Consider the following 25,540-nt stretch of genomic DNA (forward strand, 5'->3'; position numbering starts at 1 on the left):
TAAGTATTGTTCTTAAGTCTTCTTATATAATAGTTTTAACAAAGAACTAAGACTCAGAATCAATCAATATCAATCAAAATTGGTAAAGCATTACAAAAGCTGGACGTTATTAATTGGTCACAAACGCCTGTATGGTGAATATGCTTGTCTGGGACTTTTGCGTTCTGCCCAAAAATTCAAAAATACTTTATTAATCCCAAAGGGAAGTTGAAAAATAAATAAAAAACTCGCAGAAAGGGAACGGGTTCTTTTTATGCCCACATAAAATGTAATTAATTTTTTAAATCCAGGATTTCCCCAGTCTATTATCAGCCTGGCGGGCCACCAGGCTAAGCATTGCTTATTTTTTAAAGTCTTTTTTAAATGTTTGCATTTTTAAGACTCTATATTTGGTGCTGAGTTATTATTTTCCCTAACGTTAAATAACACATAATTATCAAGTGATATTTTCAAATTTCCCGTCAACTTTAAACATTTTTAAATTCAAACACGGCAGGCCGCTGGATAAACGACAGCTGTAGCTCCCAACTTGGCAAGTTTTCTGGACGGAAACCTTGAAATCTTTCACTAAAGCCTTCTTAGGTTAAGAATATTTTTTCCTGTTAAGGTAATGCGTTAAGCATGCAGCTGTTTGCATTGTTGATGTTCTTTTGATATCCCATCATGGTTTGTATTCTGTCAATGTGTCCTGGCTATTCTTAAGCGCTGCGACTGTGCATGAGCGTAATTCCACCACCGACTTGCTACCGTTAATAATAACTATGAATCCCACTGGTCTGATGTCTGGCTGGCACAGAGACACCGGTTTCTATCCAGTGCCATCTTGAGGTAGTAAAATGTTTTTGACTCCCAAGAGAAAGACGAGTCCCAACTCATGCACGTATGTGACCGAAATGGAAACAGTTTAAGCTCCAGTCAGAGTGCTCTTTTGTTTTTTAGTTTTTTAAGTGAAATTTTCTGCAATCCAGTGAAGTATTTCTGTGAAGTTAGTTTGCAGCGCCCCATACTGGCGTACTGAACACCTCTGAAGCGATCACCTGTGAAGCAAAGAGACAAGACGGGAACAGAACTAAATTCATGAGGTGGAACTGAAGCTTTATGTAGGATGTTTTCTGCTAAATCACAAATCACGTCTTGTGCTTTACACGTCAGAAACGTGCTCTAATGTTTACCACCACCACATCCTGTCTGCCTTTTGTTTCTTTTATTTAGGTTTTTAAATTTTTGGCTCTGGTAAATCTTTGAAATCAAAGGCTGGAAATTAAAACAATATTCTGTGATATTACTTGAAGAACATAGAAATGTCATCTGTCTTTGTCGTGTTATGGAACCTTTTTTTTTTTTTTTTTTTTTTTCAGGATGTGTATTTTTATCATCACCGCTTCTGCATCCGTGCTTCAGGCTTGGGTGGAAATTTTAAATTTTCTTCCACCTATCCTTATGGTTGGTGGAACAAAACTTGCTTCAGATATTTACAAAAACATTTTAACAAACCCTTGATTCACATTTGGCTTGTTTACCAGAAAACATCAATAAATAAACTTTTTTATTTAAAATACCTATGATTATATATTTATAAAAACTACAAGGATGTTAAAGAAAAGTACAGCTGTGTACTATGTTTCAGCATTAAGAGTTTAAAACTAAAATGCTTTATTTTGAACTGTTTGCCCACTTTAGCTTCAAAATAATTTGCAAATTTTCATCATATCTGGAAGCTAAAACTTAACAAAAAGAAATGAGAAAAAAATTATAAATATTTCTAAGTGGAAAAGGTTTAATTAATCAGGCTAGAAATATAAAAATGTGCTTTAAAAATGCATTTGCTTTTAATTGAAATGTTGGCTAACCTAGTTTATAGAAATATGGAGGTTTAAAATTAAGAGTTGGTCGACTAAAACAAAATGACTAAATTTTGACTAAAATTGAATCAAACTTTAGCTTGCTAGCTACCAAATCACATAATTATATTTTTCTCTTCAGAAAAAAGAAACTTTGCTTTAGCTTTATTCTTTGTCTTCCTTCTGTGAAAGTTTTGGTGTTTTTGCTGACCTGTTTTCACTTTTTGGTCGATCAACTTTACCCACAATTCATCAGTGTACCTTAATTTGGTTCTCGGGTAAATGATGTCAGACTTTTTGTGGCAAGCCTGGTTTTTGCTGCTATTATTTAAAAAAAAAAAAAAAAAAGCTCTTTGCATTTTGAAAAACCAACACCAATTTATCACACATTTGACAATACGTCTGTGAGATTAGAGTAATTTCCTCAGAGAACAGATGCAAATGAATGAATTATCTGCTAGCTTAGAAAAAAACTTCTGTGTTTTTCCACATCATGATTTCTGCTGACACAGGCAAGTTTCTCTCAATCGCACGAAAACACATGAAGCAGAAAGGCTAAAGATGCGCAAGAGTAAATGACCTCATTTGCACTCGTTGATGTCATGCAGCAGTGGGTTGCCACATCCTGGAGATGAGGCTAGCCGCTGTGTTTTGATGTTCTTGGTAACAGGTTGGGCCTTCTGTGAAGCGGCCCCGAGGCTGCATGCAGAGAGACGATTGGGCTGATTGGAAACACTGGGCCCCGGCTCTTCTTGCCGGGTTAAATCAGCTTACTGGACCCTTGCTTGTCGTCAAAAAGGGTTAAGGTGACGGATGACTGGGCAGCTGGTCACTCGGTCAGGTCACTCGGTCAGGTCAAGATGCATTCAAGGCGAGGCCCCTCGCCACCTGCTGAAGTCAATGTGTTGATCATGTGACTGCGAGTGAAGGGAGCTAAATGTCCTGACATCACATGTTGGCACAGTGCTGGTTTTACAAACGTTATGTCAGATTATTATTTGTCGGTGTCTCTTTATCTGAACGATTTCTGCCTCTTCGAGCCTTTGTGTGTGTGCGCGTCCGTGTGTGTGTGTGTGTGTGTGTGCGTGCGTGCGTGCGTGCGTGCGTGCGTGCTTCGTATGTCAGGTCCCGGTGGATCTCTGCCTTATGGTTCCCCAGACAGTCTGGTTGTAATGGCAGATGATGTCATGGTATGAATCACAAACAGTGACACATGCTCAGATATAACAATGATTCCCAAACCCGTCCCCTCCCCCCTAACACACACACACACACACACACACACAAGCACACAACCCATATTACCTGTAACCTGAGCCTGACACAATTCTGTATGTGCAGCCAGAATAATAATCAATTCAATTAGAAATATTATCCCTGTATTAACACCACGCTGCCTTTATTACCTCAAACACTGATGGTATTTTCTTTGTGCATCTTGTAATCCTGTGGATTTACATGATGATTATTTGGAGGTCGGACAAAATGCACCTGAATATGTCCTGCTGTTCAGACATCACAGGACGTAATTTTATGCTTTTAATTCATTGATTTATTTTTGTTCAGTTGAGTTGTACTGGAGAAAATACTCACTAATTTCAAAATTATTCATACAACGTGGGAAAACTTCAACCCTCCCTCTAATGTTTGGATAAGTGTTTTTTTCCAAACTCTTATTCTAGAAAAAACAAATCAATACATTTTCAATAGGGTTGTGATCAGAGCCATTCAAGACGTAATGGACTAGCCTCAAAGTTTAATGTGATTGAGCTAAAGTTTTTATCTGTCAGTTAATTGATTAATTGGATAAAATAACGTTTTGTTTGATCCATTTTAAAAATACATTGAAAGATAAAATAATTAAAATCCTTTTTTAAAATAAGAAAATATTTTATTACACAACATTCCTGCAGTGTAAACGTGATCATTTGTAGAAAAGGCTGCTGCAGGTAAAAAAAAACAAAAAAAACTTCAAACATCAACATGTGAAAAGCTCAGCTCTTTCTGCTTGACTTAACGTCAATACAGCGTAGGGCTAATCTGTGGATTGTTATTATTTTTTATTAACTGATTAATGATTTGATAGCCAAATGAATTAATTACATTTTATTTGTGCAGAAATCTAAAACTGTCACTTAAGGAGTTCTTAGTTGAACATACTGTATAGAAATATGTTCAACTAAAGGTGTTTTTATATGAAATGCAAAATTTGTATATACTTTTATTATTTTATTTTTTTTTTACAGTTTTGGTCTAATTGTTTCACTTTTTTTAGACTGTATACTCCAGCTAACGATTGATCGATTACTAAATCGRTTTCAGTAATCTGAAACGTCATTGTAAATGTAGACAGTGTTGGAGTCCCAGAGCTGCACACTTGGTCGCATTTTACAGTCAGCCTGATAAAATGAACGTCATAATCGCCTGGAAGAGCAGAATGCCTTACTGCAGGGAACTACTGATAAACTATCAGGGGTTTTTATTTCCTAATTTCCTTGTTTTCAGTTTGCTGCTGCAGGCTGGACTCCCCATCCTCCAGCTTTGGCCCAAACGCTACTGTTTATGCAGCATGAAGCTGCTGCTGCTTCCTCATGTGCAGTACGCACATCGATACCTCTCAGTCTACTTTTATGATCTGCTATCCCGAGGGATTTTCCTCTGCGAGGGCAGAGAACAAGGAAGACGTGGGAGGCTGGAAGGGAAAGTGAGCGAGAGTGAGCACTGGGACTTCCGGTACGCTTCAGAATTGAAATGACCCATAAAAATAAACAACACCCGAATGTGGCACAGGAGAACCTGTGATCATAATTAGAGCTGACTCTTCACAGCAGGTGTCTTGTTTTCTTAAAGGGCCCTACTCTCTCTCTCTCTTTTTTTTTTCTTGAGTTGAGAAGAAGGTAGAGATTAGATGAGGTGTAAAAATGACTTCACACTTTGCCTTTTTTTGTGCACATCCTCATTTTGCTAATGGAGCCGTGCTTAAAGAGTGATTTATGTGTCAGTTTTACGAGATTAAACATTTAGTGTCTCTTGTCCAGAAGGTATAAGTGTAATTGTAAGTTTCTGTTAATGTGAGACTCATCTCTTTTTTTTTTGTTGTTTTATCTCAGCCATGAAACAAAATATAAGTTTTACCTGCATCTTATCTTAGCCAGCACAACCTTAATAATCCCACTGGATTTCTTTCCTATAAAAACGCTGGTAAAATAAAGGCAGGGTTTTCCTCAGTGTACCAGCCTGGCACCAAGCTTTACTTGGTGGTCCGCCAGGCTAGCAAATATTTGCATTTTTAAGGCTTTATAGTTGCTGTTCAGGTATTAATCTTCCAATAACACATAATTATCAAGTGATATTTTCAAATCTCCTGTTGACTTTAGACATTTTTAACTCAAAAACACACAGGCTGCTGGATGAATGACTGCCAAACCACAAGGCTTAACAGGTTTTCTGGGGAAAACCTTGAAAGGGTTATCAATACCTGTATCAGTCCTGATATTGGAAAAAATTCCAATCAGGTATCAGTGACATAAAGGCAGATCTATTCAGTCCAATTCTACACTTTGTGATCTGAGCGACATCTTGCTTTGTTATTCGTTTTACATTATATTTATAAAGCTTGATTGCAGTTTCTGGACTGTGTGAAAGGTTTGCTGCAGCCTATTTTTACGCGTTTGGCCAAAGTAGTTAACCTATTGTTTTTGTTCTGTCAGTTTTTTAAAAATGTATTTTAATCTGTTTTTCCATTTACAAACAATTTTTTCTTACTATGGACAGTTCCTGTTTTATCTCTGGGTGCTTTTCAAATTTAGGTGTTGTAACTATATTTTTACCAAGTTGCTTCAAGCTTCAGCTGTTGTGTAAATATTAGTATTAGACCATGGTCACGGTTAATTCCTCCATTTAGCCGTCCTGATGGCAGCTTGTGTATGATATTTTATCTTTTTTTAAATCCGTCAACCTTAAAAAAAGGTACATAATTAATTTTCACAACGCAATAGCCTTTAAGTTGTTTGTTTTAAGAGGCTGAATAAAATTGTAGCTGTCAGAGTTCCTTTAGCAAATACGTTGTTTCTTAATGCCTAAATATCTTGCATATTCTTTTCTAAAAAGGTTTCGGTAGTAGGAGCTTCTGCAGAATCTCGGTCTGCATACCTTTCAGCTCCGTCACGGCTTAAGTATTTGTTTGAAATCACTTTCCACCACTTTCGGTTTCAAGCGTTACGGTTCCTTTGTCTCCCATCCTGATGTTGTTGTAGATAGACACCACTTGTCAGTCGCGGGCCTGTGAGAAACGGGACAATTATTCTGTGAAACTCCAGGGGTTTCCCCAAGGCCTCCATTCAACGCGGTGACTCACAGCTCCTGGTGTCCTGTGGAATTTAGTCAAGTGACCGTTCAGGGTTGAAAGAATCTATCTCATAACCTACTTCCCCCTTTGATATATATTTTTTTCCCAGTACAGTTTACACTCGTGGCTTATTTATAGTAAGAAGGTCTTGTGAGTGTGCATCAAAACAGTAATGACGAGCAACAAGGCCTCAAACTGCGGTTTCAGTGTTTCCAGCTCTTGTTTTAAGAAGCATCTCATTGTAGTTACCAAGTTATAAATCTAAACAGATGATGTGAAATTCCACCTTCTGTTATTTTATCTCAATCAACCAAATGCAAACTGTAGACAGGACATCCTGCTCATTGCTGCATCGCCGTTAACTCAGAGAGCAAGAATGCTCAAAACCCAGTCAGTGGTGACCTCTGGATATTTTACTAATCCTTCATTCCAATATCAGTGTTTTGTCTTTATAATGCTCTATTGAACTGTATGAATTCAGTTGCAAATCTAAAGCGACAGGTTTTCGTAAGTCAAGTACATTTGTGAGGCAACGAGGCAGTTCAAAATGCTTTACGTCAAAAAAAACCACAAAAATAAATAAAACATCATACAGTTATTATTGAGAAACTAGTAACATACATTCTGATGAGTGCCATCACCAAAATCATTGTTACACATCAAATAAGTTGGTCAGTGTTTCATTTATTATGGTTCAAAAGCAACTCTGAGCAGGTGGGTTTAGCCTTGATTTAAAGGAACTTAGTATTTCGGCTGTTTTGCAGTTCTCTGGAGGTTTGTTTCAGATTTGTGGTGCATAAAAGCAGAATGCTGCATCTCCACGTTTGGTTCTGGGGATGCAGAGCAGAACCAGAAGACCTGAGAGGTCTGGAAGGCTGATGGATCAACAGCAGCTCTTTAGTGCATTGTGGTGCTAAGCTGTTCAGCAAAGTTTCCCCCAGAAAACTTAATAAGCCCAGTGGCTAGATGTTAGGTCAGTCATCGCCCCAGCGGTCTGTCGTGTTTTTGGGTTAAAAATGTTTCAAGTTGACAGGAAATTTTAAAATATCATTTGACAGTTGTGTAATTGGAAGATTAATACCTGAACACTAACTATAAAGTCTTTTTAAAAAAATGCTAACGTTTAAAAAAAGACTTAAACAAATAAGCAATGCTAAGCCTGGTGGCCCACCAGGCTTATAATACACTGAGGGAAACCCTGTGTTCAGTGATTTTTAAACCAACAGCAGTGTTTTAAGCTACAGGGAGACAGTGTAGGGACTTTGAATCTGGTGTTATGTGCTGTATCTTCCTAGTTTTAGTGAGAACACGAGGAGCAGCTTTCTGGATCAGCTGCAGCTGTTTGATTGATTTGTTGGGCAGACCAGTGAAGACTCTGTTGCAGTAATAAATATGACTAAAGATAAACGGATGGATGAGTTTCTCTGGATCTTTCTGGGATATTCATGGTCCTCTAACCCTGGAAATGTTCTTCATGTGACTTTGTAACAAAGTTTTTATGTGGCTCCGAAGATTCAGGCCAGAGTCCGTCACTACACCTAACTGTTGGACCTGATTGCTGGTTTTTAGTTGTAATAACTGAAGCAGTGTATTTCTCTTTAGGTCCAAAGATAATAACTTCAGATTCTTTTTGTTCAGCTCGAGAAAAGTTTTGGCACATGCACAGATTGATTTGTTCAGTGATTGGATAGGTTCAGAATCACCTGGTGACATCATAAAGTATAGCTGTGTATCATTTGCATAGTCAATGGTTGTTGATCTTTCTGTTGCAAGGTGAGAGTAAATATCAAACCCTCTTCTCTGTTTTTTATCCCCTATGATATATTTTTTTCTCCTTGAAGTCTCCTTTGGGTGCTATATTAGCATCCTAACCGACTACATTCCTGCGCGAGGGCACAGCCCAGATGACGACAACTTTTGGGAGGCTGGAAGGCATTTGTGGGATGTTCATTTCTTTGCAATTTCAGACCTGATGAAGCCACACCTTCACGCCTGGATGCATTGATAACCACTCCCCCTTTACCTGGCAGTTCCACATGGAGTCGTTTAAATGCTACAACCAAAGCTTTCGTTTCATGGTCTTTATGGAAGTATACAAACAACACAATATTACTTCTGTTGTGGCAGAAATTCTCTAAATGAGAGATTCTCTTCATCTTTTTATGCATTCAGATTAAATTGCGAAGGCATTATTTTTTTCCTTTTGCTTGCTATGGTTTTCAGTTCTCCAAATATTTTATTTCAACTTCATTGCTGTACATTAAGAAATGTGTCTCAAAAACATAAATATTCATACCCTACAGTTGATCTTTTTGGGAATTATACTTAGATGTAGGTGAGTCAGTGAGTCAACCTGAAGAAATGATTCAGTTCACTGTGCTCATATAAAGCCTTTTCAGAACAGTGCACTTTGCAAATAATGGACAAGAATGAGTAATTATTGCATCAATCATCAATAAAGARCTAATTTTGTAGCAGCAATTGGTTGCTGTATGATAAATCTATTGTTAGTTTCACAAACTCATAAAAAATTCCTTAATAGAATTACTAAATATAATTTTATTCATAATTGAAAATATATAATTAATAAATTACATAAAATGTACAAGTAAAAGACTGAATTCTTTATGACAATATAAGAGACGTCAGTGGTATTAATAAGAAAATGCATCATGAAAAACATGTACATGACAAATGACTAAATCTGAAATTACAGTGACAACCACACAATTTATACAATATGAATAAGGAGTGGGAGTAAATAAGTTTATCTTCTCACTCCTCTTCAAGGTAAATTCAATCTTGTCTGTCTAAATATAGTACTGATGTATATATTTCAGTGTAACTACATATTTCTCTGTTCCTCTCTTTGGGGTACAATATGCATTTTATTCTTTTATATGGCTCAAAATAAAGCTACAAGCCAAACTTGTTTCAAGACATGTATAAATGCTGTTACTTTTTGCGTAGTAGTACATTTGGACTCCTAAATATAACTGTTGTAACAAAGTGTCGTCTTTGTTAGTTTATCATCAGGATGTTCCCACAGCTGTACGTGGCGGCAGACCTCTTGCAGAAACGCTGTGCAGGGCTCTATAATAACGTTACGGCTTTGATAAGCCTTCCTGTTGGGCGCTAAAAGTCTCGCCGTCTCTCTTGCTGTTTTGCAGCGTAAATAAACCACAGACTTGTCTCAACATGCAGCAGAAAATTATTAACTCTTTAGCTGTTCCCAAATGTCTGATTCTTTTGAGCTCATTTTTTTAGGATTGTCTTAGAAGAGGTAACCTTGAGTTGTCTTTGCTCGGTAACGACATCCGTACCAAGGAGGGTTGTCAGTCGAAATAAGGAGTTCCCAACTGGCCAATAAAGCTAAGAAGCAGTCCATTCCTGTAGCCAGTTGAATTATTTTCTCTATTAATATTTAATATAAGACTAAAAATCTCAATAGTTTATTGGTCTAATGTGAATATGATGCTTTGGAAATCTTTTTAATGACTCCCAACTTCAATCTGTTAAAGGTTTTATGCTTCTTTACAACCCGTCTCACCCTGAAAGCTAAAGTTAAGCATTTCAGTCTGGATTGCTAAATCTGCCACTCACCGTCTCTCTCTCTTTCTCTCCTGCTCGTCTCGTACTTTCAGGTACAGGAGCAGGTCCACCCAACCCTGAAAGCAAAGGAGGATGCCCTGCAGCACATTGAAGAGCTGATCCTGCAGCTGCTCAACATGCTGTGTGTGGCCCAGCCTCGCACGGTGCAGGATGTAGAGGTATGACCTTTGCTTTCTCTCTCCTGGTAATTTCTGTCTTAAAGACAGAAACTTTTAATACGTGAAAGTTGTAAGTCTGTCCTCTTAACATGAAGAATCTCTTTGCCTCCCCTCTCGACAGGAGCGTGTGCAGAAAACCTTTCCCCACCCTATAGATAAGTGGGCAATTAACGACGCCCAGGCAGCTATTGAGAAACGCAAGAGAAGAAGCCCCTTGCTTCTCCCTGTGGACAAAATACACCCATTGCTTAAGGTAAAGACTCACAGAGCTGACCTCTCTCTCTCTCTCCCTCCCTTTCCTCTAGTTTAGGTGGTAGCTTTGGCAACTTGTCTAATGACATTGCCCTGGAGTAAGTCGTCACCCTGCATGTTCAGACAGACGCTTGACATGATCTCGAACCAACCTGTCGATCGGTTCACATGCTTCGCTCCATCTGATGTGTTTTGCTTTTTCTCCAATCAGGAGGTTCTGGGCTACAAGGTGGACTACCATGTGTCCCTGTACATTGTGGCAGTACTTGAATACATATCAGCAGATATACTCAAACTGGCCGGCAACTACGTCGGCAACATTCGGCACTATGAAATCACCCAGCAGGACATCAAGGTCTCCATGTGTGCAGACAAGGTGGGGAGCATCATCGATGAAGGAGCGGCTGCGTTCGCTCGCCTCTCGCTGACCGGTTCCGCTTTGTGTCTCTGCCGTTCAGGTGCTGATGGACATGTTTGACCAGGAGGAGGACATCGGCTTGATGTCGCAGTTCACCGAGGAGCCCTTGTCGCTCGCGGAGCTTTCGTATGACGAACTGGTGAAGCTTGAAATCGCAGAGGAGCGGCAGTATCTGCGGGAGCTCGATCTTATTATTAAAGTGTTCCGGAACCACTTCCTGTCCCACCCCAAAGTCTTCACAGATGAGGTGAGGAGGACATTAAGCCGATGGTGGAAACGTCGTAATATTTCTTTTAGAAGGGATTTCTCACACCCTTTGAAGGGTTTACTTACTCATCAGAGTTTTGAAATGGCTACAACAAACGGCGATGGTCCGGTTCATGTTGGATGCACAAGTTTGGATTTATTAGTTTTTTTTCTACACCACTCATTCTCAAAATTGTACACACAGAAATGCATCCCTACTAAATGTCTCTTATCAAACTACACTTGTCATGACAACATACTTTTTCTAGGTATGATGAATTTTCAGGTTTAGCTGAAGCTGGATATTTCTCCACTCTAACTGGTTAAACTGGTAGTTCTTGCTTAATCCATTCGTAACCCAGATCAGATATATAATATTGGAGCATAATAAAAATAATAAGGTCAAATATTTTATGATGTATTTATTTTAGTCTGCATGTAGAGTTTTGATCTTGTTTGTTGGAGAAAATGCACAATAAATGTACATTTTTCAGCCAGTTATTGTTGCTGAAATGTACATACATCAGATTATTCAACCCTGGAGAGAAATAATTAAAACGCATCATTTAAGGTCCAAAATTAATTACACTTATTCCCATGGTGACTGTTTTTACACTTTTCACTTCTAATTATACATGTAAAGGATGGATTAAATAATATAGAAAAAATAAGATGTAAAACATAAAGAGGAAAATCTGTTAATATTTCTAGAAAATTCTTTCCAAGAGCTACACGAATTTGAAATTGTTACTCGGCTTCATTTCAGTCAAGTAGCTGTGAGCAGCTTACTGCAGATCCAGCTTATTCAGACACACATCCACATATCAAACAATTTAAGCCAAATCCACTCTAAGATCATTTAAAGATTAAAACTTCAACTCTCTAATCTGTTAACTGGGAATTGGTATCAAAAAGACACTTGAAACTTCCAGATATGCTTTCCTTACAGGCTTATTTTATGAAAAAAACATCAATTCACCACTACAAAATTGGGATTTTTTTTTTTGTTCGCAGCTAAGAACTTGATAGCACGGACTTTAATTGTTGTCAAATTTGTGTTTTCTAAGGACTGCCTTTCCAATCACGAGTCACTCTGTTTACACAACGATTGCAGCAAACTCTTGTTTTGCTGCTTAAAGTCGTCTCTCCCCCTCTCTCTCTCTCTCTCTCTCTCTCTCTCTCTCTCTGTCTCTCTCTCTCTCTCTTTCTCTCGAGGCTAATATGGGGCTCAAGTGCTAAATTCCTCCAAACATATAGGGATAAGTACAGTTGAAGAAAAATAAATAAATAAAAATGGAGTGCAGTGTGTACAGGTTTAGAAGAACTTAGTGGAAAGCTGAGTTTCATGGATTGCTGTGGCTTTGCATATTTTGGGTTGGGTAATTTGTGGTATCATTTGGGTGAGGAGCATAAACCTATGTGAGGCCCAGAGGAACACAGAACGTGTAATTAAGTTGAGACAGGAACAACATCTGCATCCCCCGCCAGAATAACCTCAATTATGTCTGTTGAAATACGGCATCATCCTGAGCGTCAGAGACGCCGAGAAAGCGCTTCGGTTAAATAATGGTGTGGCAGAGCTGCTTTTTAAGACTTCGGCAGTCTGTAAACACTCGGTCCAGTTTTAGAGTCCCCGTCTACTTTAGTGATTATTCTCTATTGGAATATGCTGTTATTGTTTATAATCGGACTCTACAGGAGAGTGACGAGAAGAAGTTCACTTTTGAAAGTCCTGAAAAACCTGATTAATCTGATTTTATTAATCAGATTTTAAAAAATGGACACATTCTGCGGATTTTCCATTAAGCTACTTAAGTCGTTTCTATGCAATATTAGAAATGCATTAAAAGATGTAAATAAACAAATAATCAACTTCCTTTTTTAAATAAGAAAATAAACTTTATAGTGCCTAATTTGCAAAAACGCAGCATTCCTTTAGTGAATTTCAACCTGGCAAATACAAAGAAATTGCCACTTGAGGAGTTTGGGGTAAAACATATTGACAGACAAAAGTGATTTTTATCTTAAAATGCAAATGTATACATATAAACCGTATTTTCCGGATTATAAGATGCTACTTTTTTCCTAAACTTTGAACCATGCAGCTTATAGCCCCGTGCGGCTTATATGTGCATGTTTACTGGTTTTTTTTTTTTGTTTGTTTGTTGTTGTTGTTTTACTTTGGGTTTACGGCTTATAGTCCGGAAAATACAGTAGTTTCGACTTAATTTACTTTTTGTTTTTACACAAATTATCAATGAATTAATTACTAAATTAGTTCCAATTACGTTCAAATAATCATTTCAGCTGTAGTGAATTTTGCGAGTTGCTAACAGCTGTTCAGGGAGAATGGTAAACGTGTGATGAAGGTGCTCGGCTCAGATGGAGACCAGAAGTGAACTTTTTTCACCCGTTTCCAAAGTGCCTCTCGGAAACCTGGTAATGGCAGCATCATACTGCGAGACGCATTTGTCCTGCAGGGACGAGAAAATCGGCTGATCGGTAGAGAGCTGATTTTAATACAGAGCCGTCCTGTGTTAGAATCTCATTTTTATGATAAATATTAGCTTCACATTTTATGCTAGCATGACCGTTTTAGCTTATCGATTCTCTAAAAAGAATCAATAACATATTGTAAATATTTAACACTTGAATTATCACACCAAAGCTACTTGTCACACTAATGTAAAGATTACCTGAGGGTTAAAGGTCACATTTCTAATGGCCTATATTTATAGTGGCAGTAATTTCAAGAAGGGGGAGGGGAAAAAAAGCTAATGGCTGATTAAGCATTCAGATGCCCTCTGACCCTGTTAAACTCTGGTAGAAATGGACAGCCTTGGACTTAATTTAGAAATGGCTTTTCAGCAGACAGCCTGTAACAGTTATGCATTGATAATGTCTTATTATCACCAACAACCTCACTCGGAAAGATGTCTGAGCTCATTTTTATTTAAATATCAATTATTTCTTTTGTTGTCGATTGATGTTCAAGCAAGTGATGATCACATTTTGTGGAGGAGGAGAGGATGAACTTAATAACCTCAAGTTTAACAAAATTACTAGCAGAAAAGACTGGACAGAGAAGACCAGTATGTTTACTATATGTGGCCAATATACATTGAATTATGATTTCTCTTTCAACTATTTCATCCAGAATACGTCTAAACACGCTGCAAAAACACAAAATCTTACCAAGTATTTGTGTCTAGTTTCTAGTTCAGTCATCTTAGTATACTTGAAATAAGAAAACTGACTCACTTTTCATATGAGTTTAAGTCAGTAATTCTTGAATATTGATGAAAAAGGTGGGATTCCAATGGCAGATTGTTTCACTTGTAACATGAGAAAAATGTCTTATAAGTTAAATAATCTGTCAGTGGAACTATAACTTTTTTGTATCAATATAAGGAGGAGTTATTGACTTGAGACAAGTTCCTATATCTCGCTGAAAAGTTACTTGTAAGTCTTATTTCAAGCTAACTAAGATAGGTGCACTAAAAATCAGACCAAAAATACTCAATCTGTCCACTTTGGTACACTGTCAAATCTGTCAAGTTACTGTAACTAGAAAAAAGAGAAACTAAGTACTGATTGTTCACACATCTCACCAGTTTTTTTTCTGTTTTGTTTTGTTTTTTTGTTTTGTTGCAGGATGTCGAGGTGATCTTCAGCAACATCTTGGACATCCACGAGCTGACCGTGAAGCTCCTGGGTCTGATCGAGGACGCGGTGGAGATGACTGCTGACGGCAGTCCTCATCCGCTGGTGGGCAGCTGCTTTGAAGACCTAGCAGAGGTAACATGCTTCATTTATCAGGAAACGGTTATTGTTGTCGGTTATTGGTGGTAATTAAAAAACAAAACTGACGATATAACCTGAAATGTTTTTTTTTGTTTTTTTGGGGGGTTTTGAGATTTTCTTCAGCTTGTGTCATTAGCGCATCGATAAATRTCAGTAAATTTGAAAATATGATTAAATGCAGTGACTGTGTGCAGTTTAGTCAAATGGATTTTAAGTATATGGCATTGGTTTTTCAAAAACAATATTTGTGTTTGTTTATGAATGCATGCCATTCATAGTTACCAAAAAAAATTGTATTAGGTTTTTTAAATCATCTTTCTTGTTATCACAAAAAATTGTGATAAAATCCCAAACTTATATCACCCACTCCTATCAAAAAGCATAAAAATCTGTTTCATAACATCTTTTTTAGCTTGTTTTTCATGTTTTTGTTCAAGCAAAAATAAAGATATTTTCAGGAAACTCTTTCAGCTTTGAGTTTTAATAGAGCAAATAAAAGCTACGTACCTGTAAAATATATATATTTGATAAAGCCTTGCAAATTACGTCAAAGATTTGTTTGTTAAAATCCAACATTTGGTCAGTAATTACCTAAATGAAGGCCGATAATGAAACGTAATGTTTGCTTTCTCACCATTTGTGCACTAGAAGTAGCTAGATGCTCAGCACAAATGAGTAAACATAATGACAGCATGAGTAGCGGGTTATTTCTGCGTGAATGGCTGTGTTTTGATTAGTAATGCTCTGGCTCGTTCTGTGTGTTTGCAGGAGCAGGCGTTTGACCCGTACGAGACCCTGTCGCAGGACATTCTTGGCAAGAAATTCAATGAGCACTTCCATGAAATGATGCAGAGACAAACAGTTTGCCAACACTTCGGGGTGAGGTTTTGAACCAGAGCTCAGTCGCTCAGAGAACATTTTCATTTTTCTATCGGCATTCATAAAAATAAAAATAAAAAAACGGAAAGAAAGTTGTTTTTTATGAATGCAGCTTTACTTTAATTCCCCGTCATTAAAGCTGCAGTGGCATGTTTTTAATTTGAAGGGGACAACATTACCTGCTGGATAGTCATCAGTCATTTCATAAAAACCCATTTTGCTGTTTGAACTTGCATCTTAAAGTTGCTTATTACCCATCTACAACACGCCGGTAACATTCACACTCGGCACTCGTTGCTGCTTCTGTTTTGATCTGAGCGTGGGTAAAATACGGTTCGAAGGCATGTCATGACATATTCACTGTCCTGTGTGTGTACGCTTGATTCTCTGCTGCCGTTTTGTTTTATTTGGACATTCCTCGCGAGAATAGCATTGAAATAGGCCCGGTGGGGTGCAGTTTGGCAGCCTTTGAAGATGAAATATTTGCTGTTGTTTTCTCAGGCCAGAGACTATTGTGGCTAAATGAAGCATCGCAGGGTTTCAACTCCACTTAGTGTAACATTATTTACGAAACAGGACAATTTTCTGCTCGTTTCAAGCCTATAAACCAAAATGCCTACTTCTCATTTATTGTATACATATGGAGCTCTCTCTGTATCTTTTCATGCCGCTAAGCGCTTATTGAAGTCAAAAGGAGAACAGCAGACTGTGTGTACTTCAACGTTGTGGCTCAGATTGAGGCCTCGCTGCATTTACCACCAGTCAGACCCCAGTTAGCCGCCTTGCCCCGAATACTCACACCCGGTGTTTATTTTCACGTACGCTACATGTGAGAGACGGTGAGCACGGGGAGTTAAAAATATGCTTTTAATTTTCCCTTGTTGTATTAATTAAAGAAAAACTGTCACACAGGCAAAAGCATTTTGTCACACATTGGTATACAAACACACAAAGTATTTTATTATGATTTTTTCTGAAAGTCCAACAAAGAATAGTGCATAATCGTTTAAAAAAGAGGAAAAAGCAGCCACATTTTTCAGATTTTGTAACATTTTGAAACCCATGCGTTATTTTTTCTTCTAAAGTTACGACTTTGATGGCTTTTCAAGGCAGGTGGATGGCAATCAATTTTATTTAGAGCCATCAGAGTAAAGAGGGGTCGACTGCAAGAGCCTTAAAATTTCAAATTTCTTTAATTTGTAGAGATTTTTAAAATCTTTTTGCCCTGCTTTGTGTTGGTCCACCATAAAACCACAAATAAAACATGCTGAAGTTTGTGGTTGTTGCATGACTATAAGTAGAATATGCTGTATTACTTCAACTTTCATGTTCAACTAGTGGTTATTTTAGTTATAATTCTGATTACTGATTGATTAATCATCTTAAATATATATATTTTTCATTTAAGACTTTTTTATGCAATCAGAAATGCATTAAAATATGCAAATAAGGAATTAATAAAAATKTATTTTATTTCCTAAATAACATGCTTGATCAGCGGTAGCACAGGATGCATGTGCAGCTGAAAATGATCTCTATCAACATTTGAAACCTCTGTCCTTTCTGCTTGACTTAACATTAATACAGTGTAGAGCTGAAAATGTGTTTTAAGTATGAGATTTTTTTTACTGAATTTGAACCAAGCTAAAACTGCCACTTGCATGATTTAGTAAATTATGATAATTTAATGCAAAGTTGGCACTTTTAATGGACATTCAATGCAACTTTTAGAGCAACTTACCATTAAGTGTCATTATTTACCGACTGACACTTCATGACAACTGTCATAAACATTCATAAAGACTTCTTATGTTCATGACAGATGTTATGTCATGTTTATGATGGTGTCATGTCAGACTTATGCACACCCCTTCAAATAAAGTGTTACCTTTATCTCAAATCCTGATAAAACATGTGCAGCTCAACACAAAGTATAAAAACCAGCACTGACTGCATTAAACAATCTATTTATTGTCAATATAATTTCCTGACGTAGATGTCTTCAAATACACCATCCATCCTCTGATGGAACTGGACCCGGTTCAGCATGATGATGGGAACAGAGAGAAACTCTCTTCCCTGAGTTCAGGTACAGAACCTGCTTTCTGATCCGCAGCCCCAGCTCCAGAAGAGCTTAGCAGGGGGGCATTGGACTATTTTAGGGGCCACACTAAACAAGATTTGTTTTGCATTTAATATAAATACATAAATCTTTATGTAACATTTCAAATAGCATAAGAGTTTATTAATACAAAAAAAACCAAGGATATAAACGGTGACATGTATAAAACTAGAAAGAAGAGAAGAAATATTACTCAAGTACAGTGCAGTAAAACTATTCTTATAAGTGCCTTTTCTCACCAAAAGTTACTCAAGTAAATGTAACCAGCAGAAGGCAGACTTCCTAGATCTCTGTGACCTCAGAGACCTCTGTGACCTCAGAGACCTCTGTGACTTCACAGACCTTTGTGACTTCACAGACCTCTGTGATGTCATATGCATGTGACCTCAGATCTCTGTGATGTCACAGACCTCTGTGACCTCATATAACTCTGTAACTAGGAAGTCACAGAGGCCTATGAGGTCACAGAGGCACATGACGCCGGCCCCGCCCCCTAGCAGAAATAGAACTGTCCTTCAGGAAGATGTTTATAAATAAACAGTAGCATGAAAAGACGTTTAAATGCCAATATAGTAGTTAGCGTAGACTGTTTTCATGCTGCTAGAGCTGCCGTTGGAATCTATACGCATAAAATCCATCATAACTACCTTCACTTATTAATCTGGAAATGATTAGATGTTTAGCATTGCTTTAATTTAACTGAGTTGTGTTTATTTGACGCTTAGCCGTCAGTCGTGCGTTGTTAGTACGGAGCCGTGAGTCGTTAGCAGGTAGCCACCGTCAGCCGTGAATCGTTAGCACGGAGCTACCAGTAAGTGTCGTTGTGTCAGAAAATGGGATGTTTATTACCGGTTACCTTCGCGGTGCTTACTAACGTGGTAGTTCCCCTCCATGAGTTTAATTCAACTGGACGTGAGGTGGGCTGCAATCCACGATCCATTTCTTGTGTTATTCCAGACTCATTTTTGATTTTGGAAATGTAATAAATTGTATTCCGCCCTCTACACTTTGTGGGTAACGGCTGTCGGGATTGCATATTCCCCACTGACAACTGATTATCCGTGATTATCTATTGTTTTCCTCAAAATCTCTCTGACTGCAGGGTGTATCCTATGATAGATGCTGTCAATATTGTCGGAGTTTGAACGCTGATTGATCAGTTGCTGACAAGGGCCCTGGATTGATTGGGGGAGGATTGCTCTACGTCAGCATGGGGGCGGAGCCAGCCTAAAGTGACCAAATTCAGATTTATTTATTTATTTTTGAGTAATGCGACCTGTATCTGATCTTTTTATGGCAGTCTGAACAGCAAAGGTCGGATTCTTTTCGAATTCGACCCGAGCCACTTGGATATCCGATACGTATCCGATTCAAATGTGACCTAACGTCCAGGTCACATTCATCCATTCATCACATTCACATTGCAGATAACCTTGGCTGTTCACCTTATATCACTTCACTTTCTCAGATGAATGAGAAGGGCTTCCCTCCCTCCTTTCATCCTCTTCACCTTCTGCAGAGGAACCATTGAGAGCCTGCTGACCAGCAGTATCTCCATCTGTTCTGGGAGCTGCAAGGCCTCAGACTGGAAGTCACTGAAAAGAGTGGTGAAGACAGCGGAGAGGATCTTTGGGACTACACTCCCTCCTGTCCAGAGCATTGTACACAGATGCTTCTTAGCCAGAGCCAACCAGATACTCTCTGACTCCACCCGTCCTCTCAATGGTCTGTTCATCCGGTTGGCATCTGGCAGGAGATTTCGTAGCATCTGCTGTAGAACAGCCAGACTCAGAAATAGCTGTCTCCCTCTGGCCATCAGAGTGCTCAACAATCCCATCAAGACTATCCGACCTGAACGTCCTTGATGCTTGACAAATGTCACTATTCTGCGTCCCGATACGCGCAGGGGAAAAAAACAAAACAAAAACCAGGACGGATTATCGGACTACAATGAGGATTACATTTTTAATATGCTGTTCCGGTTGGACAACAACTTCAAATGTTTAAGCTAAGCTCCACCGTTAGCCTCCATGTTTACTTCCGCAAACACTGAGCACTTCTTCTTTTTAAGGTGGTTGACAAAACACTGAGACCGCTGAAGCTATTGCGCCCTCTACTGCGCATACGGGACACTTTCAGGCCGTTTGCAGTTCACACTGAAAATCACATGCAGGTCGGGTTTATTTGGAAGTGTGAACGACCCTACAAAAAAAATCCAACTTGACAAAACATCGGCATTGGGTCACTTCAGGCAGCAGTGTGAACACAGCCTTACTGAATACACATTGCAGCTTTTGCTGTAACAGGGTTCAAACATGAGGCGATGACATCATCAGTCACCTCTTCCTCCCCTCCTCATCTGTTGTCTCGTTGCGTACGCTCCTATGACCAGCCGGCTCTCTCCCTCCCTGGCAGATGGATGCGTCTGTCAGCCTCCAAGCCGCTGCTCTCTGATCCGTCTGGTATTGTGGGTAAATTACATCGGCTTTTAAAAATAGAACAGTCAGGCACACTACTCACAATTTCTCTCCTGAGGAGGGAGAGCTCTGTGGTGCTAACGACTCAAAGCTCATCTCGTATCGAAGTGATGTCAAAAGACCAGAACTGAGCCTCAGAGTGTCACAGGAACATTGTGTTCAGAGTTTTAAGTAGCTTTACATTTTTTGCTTATATTTGAGATACATTTACAATTGTAGATGCTCTATTTTAAGCTTGACTTGATGTATAGATAGGCCTGTCACAATAACAAATTTTGCTGGGCGATATATTGTTCCAGAAGTTATCGTGATAAATGATATTGTTTCTTTGACACCATTTTTAAGTAAGACATAATGGTGATGGCATAATAATAATTATGCAGAAACACATTCTGAAACATCAGTAAACTTTAAATTCTAATGAACATTTAGCAATGGGACTGGAAGACATTTTAAACCTCCAAAATAAATAAGAAAAACAACAAATGAAATTAATTATGAAGTCTCAGAAAACAAAATTATCCTCAAAGTCTTTTCTCATCTAGTTTATGGCAGAAAGAGAAAAACGATAAATCACGCCATGGGAAGTTGTTGAGTTTTAATTTATCATGCGATTAATTGATTTATTGATTATTGTGAGAGGCCAATGTATAGCATTCATAAAAATGCTTTAATTTAAAATGTGTGTGTGAAGATGCATCCTAGAATAGTGGAAGCTGGACGATGCATAAAGGAAAGTAGGATCCTGTGTCTTTCACCAACATCACATTTTATGATTCCAGCCTGCATGCTCAGGTGTGACGACAATCAACACAAAGAGAAAGGAGTATTAAAATATCTCTGTCCTTATGTTTTGCTTTTCAAGCAACTTTTTCCACATTTTCTTTCTTGAGTCTGACGACCTTCAGTGTGATGCGAGAAACACAAATCAGTGCAGAACTACTGTGTGCTTTTAAAACGAATGCTACACGTAGTTAAACCGAGGAGTTGAGACGGCCGACAGTAACTCTGGAGGATCTGTGATCATCCCCAGACAAAATTCAACTATTTGTTGTTCTGTCCACAAATCCGGCCTTTACCGAGGAGATTCACAAAGAATATGATCAATATATGATGAAAATTGATATATCGATAAATTTATCAGTCTGATAAGTAACAACTCATAGGACTGGTGTTTACTTCCGTCATCTTGCTGTTTGTGTGTTCCAGGACAGGGCAGGAGGCGGCCATGTGGTTTTTGTTTGGTCATGTGACGGTGATGCAGGGTCGTGGGGGGTTTAGCTGAAGCAGAGTCAGCGCTGTGGTTGTTTTTCATGTTGTTGAAATGTGTGGAAATATGTGCAACATCCGTAGAGCAATACTAATATCCGATACCAATATCGGTCCAGATTTACATACCAGTTCCTCCCTAACGATGAGACTTAAAGTTTGAGATGGTTATTATTTCCTTTCCACTTTGTGATTCTGTGTGTCTGTGTGTTCAAACCGGTTGCATAAAATCTCAGTTAAAGAGACTCAAGTTTGTGGTTGCATGGAGTTAAAATGTGAAAATGTTTTTGGATTTGAAAACGTACGCAAGGTAGTCTAAAAGAAAACCAAATGAAGACAGAAACTTGGGCTGCAACTAACATTTAAACTATCTTTTATTCTATTGATCATTCTGACGATTAATCAGATTTCTAAATATGGCACATTCTGCAGATTTTTTTCATTTAACCACTTACGCTTCTTAATTACAATATTAGAAAAAAAATACACACATATACATATATATATATATTAAAAATGCAAACAAACAAATGAATTCCTTTTGTAGATAATGAGTTTTATTAAATGCAGTCACAGCACCACTTTAGAAAACGCTTGATCATTTGTAGCAGCTAAAAAAGAAAAACTTGTAAAATCAACATGTGGAAAGCCTCTGCCCTTTTCTGCTCAGTCAGCCATTTCATATTTGACCGTAATAAATGGCATTTTTTTAAACATGTAGGCCATTGTCAGTACTTCCCTACAGGTTGTGCAGTAAAAATACATGGCTTCATTTCTTCTCTGCTCGCCGTTTTCCCGCGGTCCGTCAAGGCGCATCGGGCAGCTGAAGCCTTTGTTTTCCATGAGCCGGACTCTTTCTCCCCAGCCAGACGCTGTAGCTGCCGCTGTGGAGTCTAAGTACAGGGATATTGATTCTGAGTCATTTATCAGGGGATCAAAGATTAAAGTGGATACTTTGGCCCCACCCTGACAGTTATCGTGCCGGCTCACTCGTCCTCCTCTCTGGCAGTCTCGCACTGAAACATTTACATGGCCTGTGTGTGTTTTGTATGTTTTTATTTTATCCTCAAGTAAAAAAAAAACTTATTTAGCTTTCACTTCTGTCCTTGACCCCCTGCAATCATGTGGAAACACACCAGACTGAATTCATTTAGAAAACGAAAGTGACGAGAGTAATAAAAACTACTTTTGGTCATCGTTTAGATTTTATTTTGGTTGATAATTAAGCCGTTTTTTTGTGTGCAGAAGTTCAAAATACTACCATGCCAGTTTATTTTCCAACATTTCTAACTATTCTCATTTCCGTCTGCAGTCTAATATGGGAGGCTTTAAGGAGTGCGTTCAGTATGTCCTTCCCCAGCTGATGAAGGTTCCGGTGTACCACTGTCTTCACTACTTTGAGCTACTGCAGGTATGCGCTCATTATAACACTTTATTGTTCCCTTTTTAAAAAAAAAAAAATTTGATATTTGCAGGCTGAGTTCAGAGTTATTCAAATATAAAGTGGTCGACTTTTAACAGTAATAAAAAAAGGGAAAATGTGATTTTAATACTTTAGAAAACACTTGATGTTCAAATCTGTTTGTTAAAAACAGACAAAAATCTGCAAGTCTGATTCTTAAAATCTATTAAAATTACAGTATAAAAAATATATTTTGTAATCTTAATTGTATTAATTATTATTCAAATATGGTTCTTCTCTTTTTATTTAGACAAAATGGATCTAATAATATTGATTACACTTTAAAATATGAAATCCTTTCTTTGTAAGCGGTTTCTGATTTTCCTTTTGTATTTAAAATGTTGATTAATAACCCAGATAAATTGGGAGGGGGATTTATTTGTCCACTTTTGTTTTGGTCAGTCATGAGTTTTCTCTGTAAGGTCACATAAATACACTACAAAAACACAAAATGTTGCTAAGTGTTTTTGGTCTAGTAAGACCAAAGCAACATACAAGAAACTTTGTATATGAGCTTGGTTTAAGTCAATAATTCCTTAAAGTTGATGGAAAAAGTACTAGTAATAAGGAAACTAATCAATACGGTTTCATCAATATTAAGAAATTATCGACTTATATTGACCTCCTAATTTTTACTGTAATTATAAGTTAATTTTGTCTCATTTCAATTGGTGTCAAACTCATTTTCGTTTTGGGCCAAATCAAAAATCTGAATGTTATTAAAGGGCCAGTTGTACCAGAATCTCTTGATAAAACCAATAAAAATGTTAAAATATCAATCAATAGCTTTTCCTCGAGCGCCCGCGTGAGGACGGACCCGGTAAGTCGTGTTTTTAAAGTCGGAGCCTCTTGGCGAGCGGTAAGACTGAAACACTTTTCCTTATGGCGTCAAACGGGTCACATTCTGTGCTCTTGCGCCAAAAGGTAAACTCATTTATTGTGTTAGAGATTATTAGAGTTTCAGAGCCATTGTTCTTCTGCAGCATCATTTCTCATGTCAAACATCTGGCGGTATATTTTGATTGATATCGTGAGTTCTAGTAATATGTTTCCGTTTCTGTCTCTTTTACAGCAACTTCAGGAACGTAGCAAAGAACAAGACGACAGAGAATGTCTGAAACAGGCGATTACTGCCTTGCTTAACCTGCAGTCCAGCGTGGAGCGCATCTACGTCAAGCACCAGCCTCGTCGTAAACCTGTGTACGTTCCCGCCCACAGGATGGAAACGCTTGCCTCTCATTGGCTGAGTTCATTTATTGCACATATTTACACCAAAACGTCATTTTACCAGATTGTCTCTTTTGATTCGTTGGTATATTTTTGTCTTTTCCCCCAGCGAGGCCATCTACCGCCGCTACAGCCGGCAGGTACGCGGCAAGCAGCTGGCCATCAAGCGAATGATCGAGATCCAGAAGAGCATCGACGGCTGGGAGGGGAAAGACATCGGCCAGTGCTGCAACGAGTTCATCACCGAGGGGACGCTCATACGAGCCGGCGCCAAGCACGAGAGACACAACTTTCTGTTCGACGGCCTCATGATCAGCTGCAAGGCCAATCAGAGCTCACGGCTGCCGGGGTCCGGCAGCGGCGCGGAGTACCGCCTTAAAGAGAAGTTCGTGCTGCGGAAGATCCGCATCGTGGACCGCGAGGACTCCCAGGAGCTGCAGCACGCGTTCGAACTAATTTTCAAAGACGAAAACTCTGCGGTTTTCTGCGCACGGACAGCGGAGGAGAAGGCGAACTGGATGGCGGCGCTGATGGCGCTTCAGTACCGCTCCACGTTAGACCGCATGTTGGACTCCATCCTGCAGACGGAGGAGCAGCAGCGTCCCCTCAGGCTGCCCTCGCCGGAGGTCTACCAGTTTGCCGTGCAGGACTCGGAGGAGAACATCGTGTTCGAGGACCGAGTGCAGAGCAAGACCGGCATCCCCATCATCAAGGCCGGCACCGTGGTCAAGCTCATAGAGAGGCTCACCTACCACATGTATGCTGGTAAGCTGCTGCAGGAGATTCAGCAAACAAACAAAATCTATTGTGTTGTTTCTATTGTATAATATTATATAATATTTCTTCTGGATTTCTTTGATTTGTTTTAGATCCCAACTTTGTGCGCACATTTCTCACCACCTACCGATCATTCTGCAAACCACAGGAGCTGCTCACCCTTCTTATAGACAGGTACAATTTACTATGGCAAAAATACAGTGCAAGCACACACACACACACACACACACACACTTTCTACTGCCGTGGTTTCTTTACAGCATCATTTTCCCATGTTTAGTTTTACTGAAGTATGTTCCTAAAGTATTCATGCCTCTTGAAAATGTTGACATTACAACCTTTAATGAATTTTATTGGGTTGTGATTACATGTCCAGCTAACTATTATTTTAGTAATTGATTATTCCATTAATTATTCTGATGATTAAGTGATTAATTGGATAAGACGACGCCCTGTGACAGACTGGCGACCTGTCCAGGGTGTATCCCGCCTCTCGCCCGGAACGTTAGCTGGAGGCACCAGCAACCCTCCCGACCCCACTAAGGGTGTAAGAGGATGGATGGATGGATGGATGGATGGATGGATGGATGGATGGATGGATGGATGGATGGATGGATGGATGGATGGATGGATGGATGGATGGATGGA

The 25,540-nt window shown here is 38.8% G+C and overlaps 1 protein-coding gene across 1 annotated transcript in view; it reads left to right on the forward strand.

The window, feature by feature from the left end:
* The window catches only part of sos2 (son of sevenless homolog 2 (Drosophila)), a 32,404-nt gene extending 7,217 nt beyond the window's left edge, over positions 1-25,187 (forward strand). The window contains exons 3-12 of the mRNA XM_017302434.1: positions 9,834-9,959; positions 10,081-10,212; positions 10,423-10,587; positions 10,670-10,876; positions 14,530-14,673; positions 15,448-15,558; positions 22,739-22,837; positions 23,961-24,088; positions 24,225-24,880; positions 24,985-25,187. Of these exons, the coding sequence (XP_017157923.1) occupies positions 9,834-9,959; positions 10,081-10,212; positions 10,423-10,587; positions 10,670-10,876; positions 14,530-14,673; positions 15,448-15,558; positions 22,739-22,837; positions 23,961-24,088; positions 24,225-24,880; positions 24,985-25,172 (1,956 nt within the window). The 3' untranslated portion in view covers positions 25,173-25,187. The remainder of the gene's footprint in view (positions 1-9,833; positions 9,960-10,080; positions 10,213-10,422; positions 10,588-10,669; positions 10,877-14,529; positions 14,674-15,447; positions 15,559-22,738; positions 22,838-23,960; positions 24,089-24,224; positions 24,881-24,984) is intronic.
* The last annotated feature ends 353 nt before the right edge of the window (positions 25,188-25,540 follow it).

Source organism: Poecilia reticulata, linkage group LG22 (assembly GCF_000633615.1).
Source record: "Poecilia reticulata strain Guanapo linkage group LG22, Guppy_female_1.0+MT, whole genome shotgun sequence".
In the NCBI taxonomy this organism is placed as follows: Eukaryota; Metazoa; Chordata; class Actinopteri; order Cyprinodontiformes; family Poeciliidae; genus Poecilia; species Poecilia reticulata.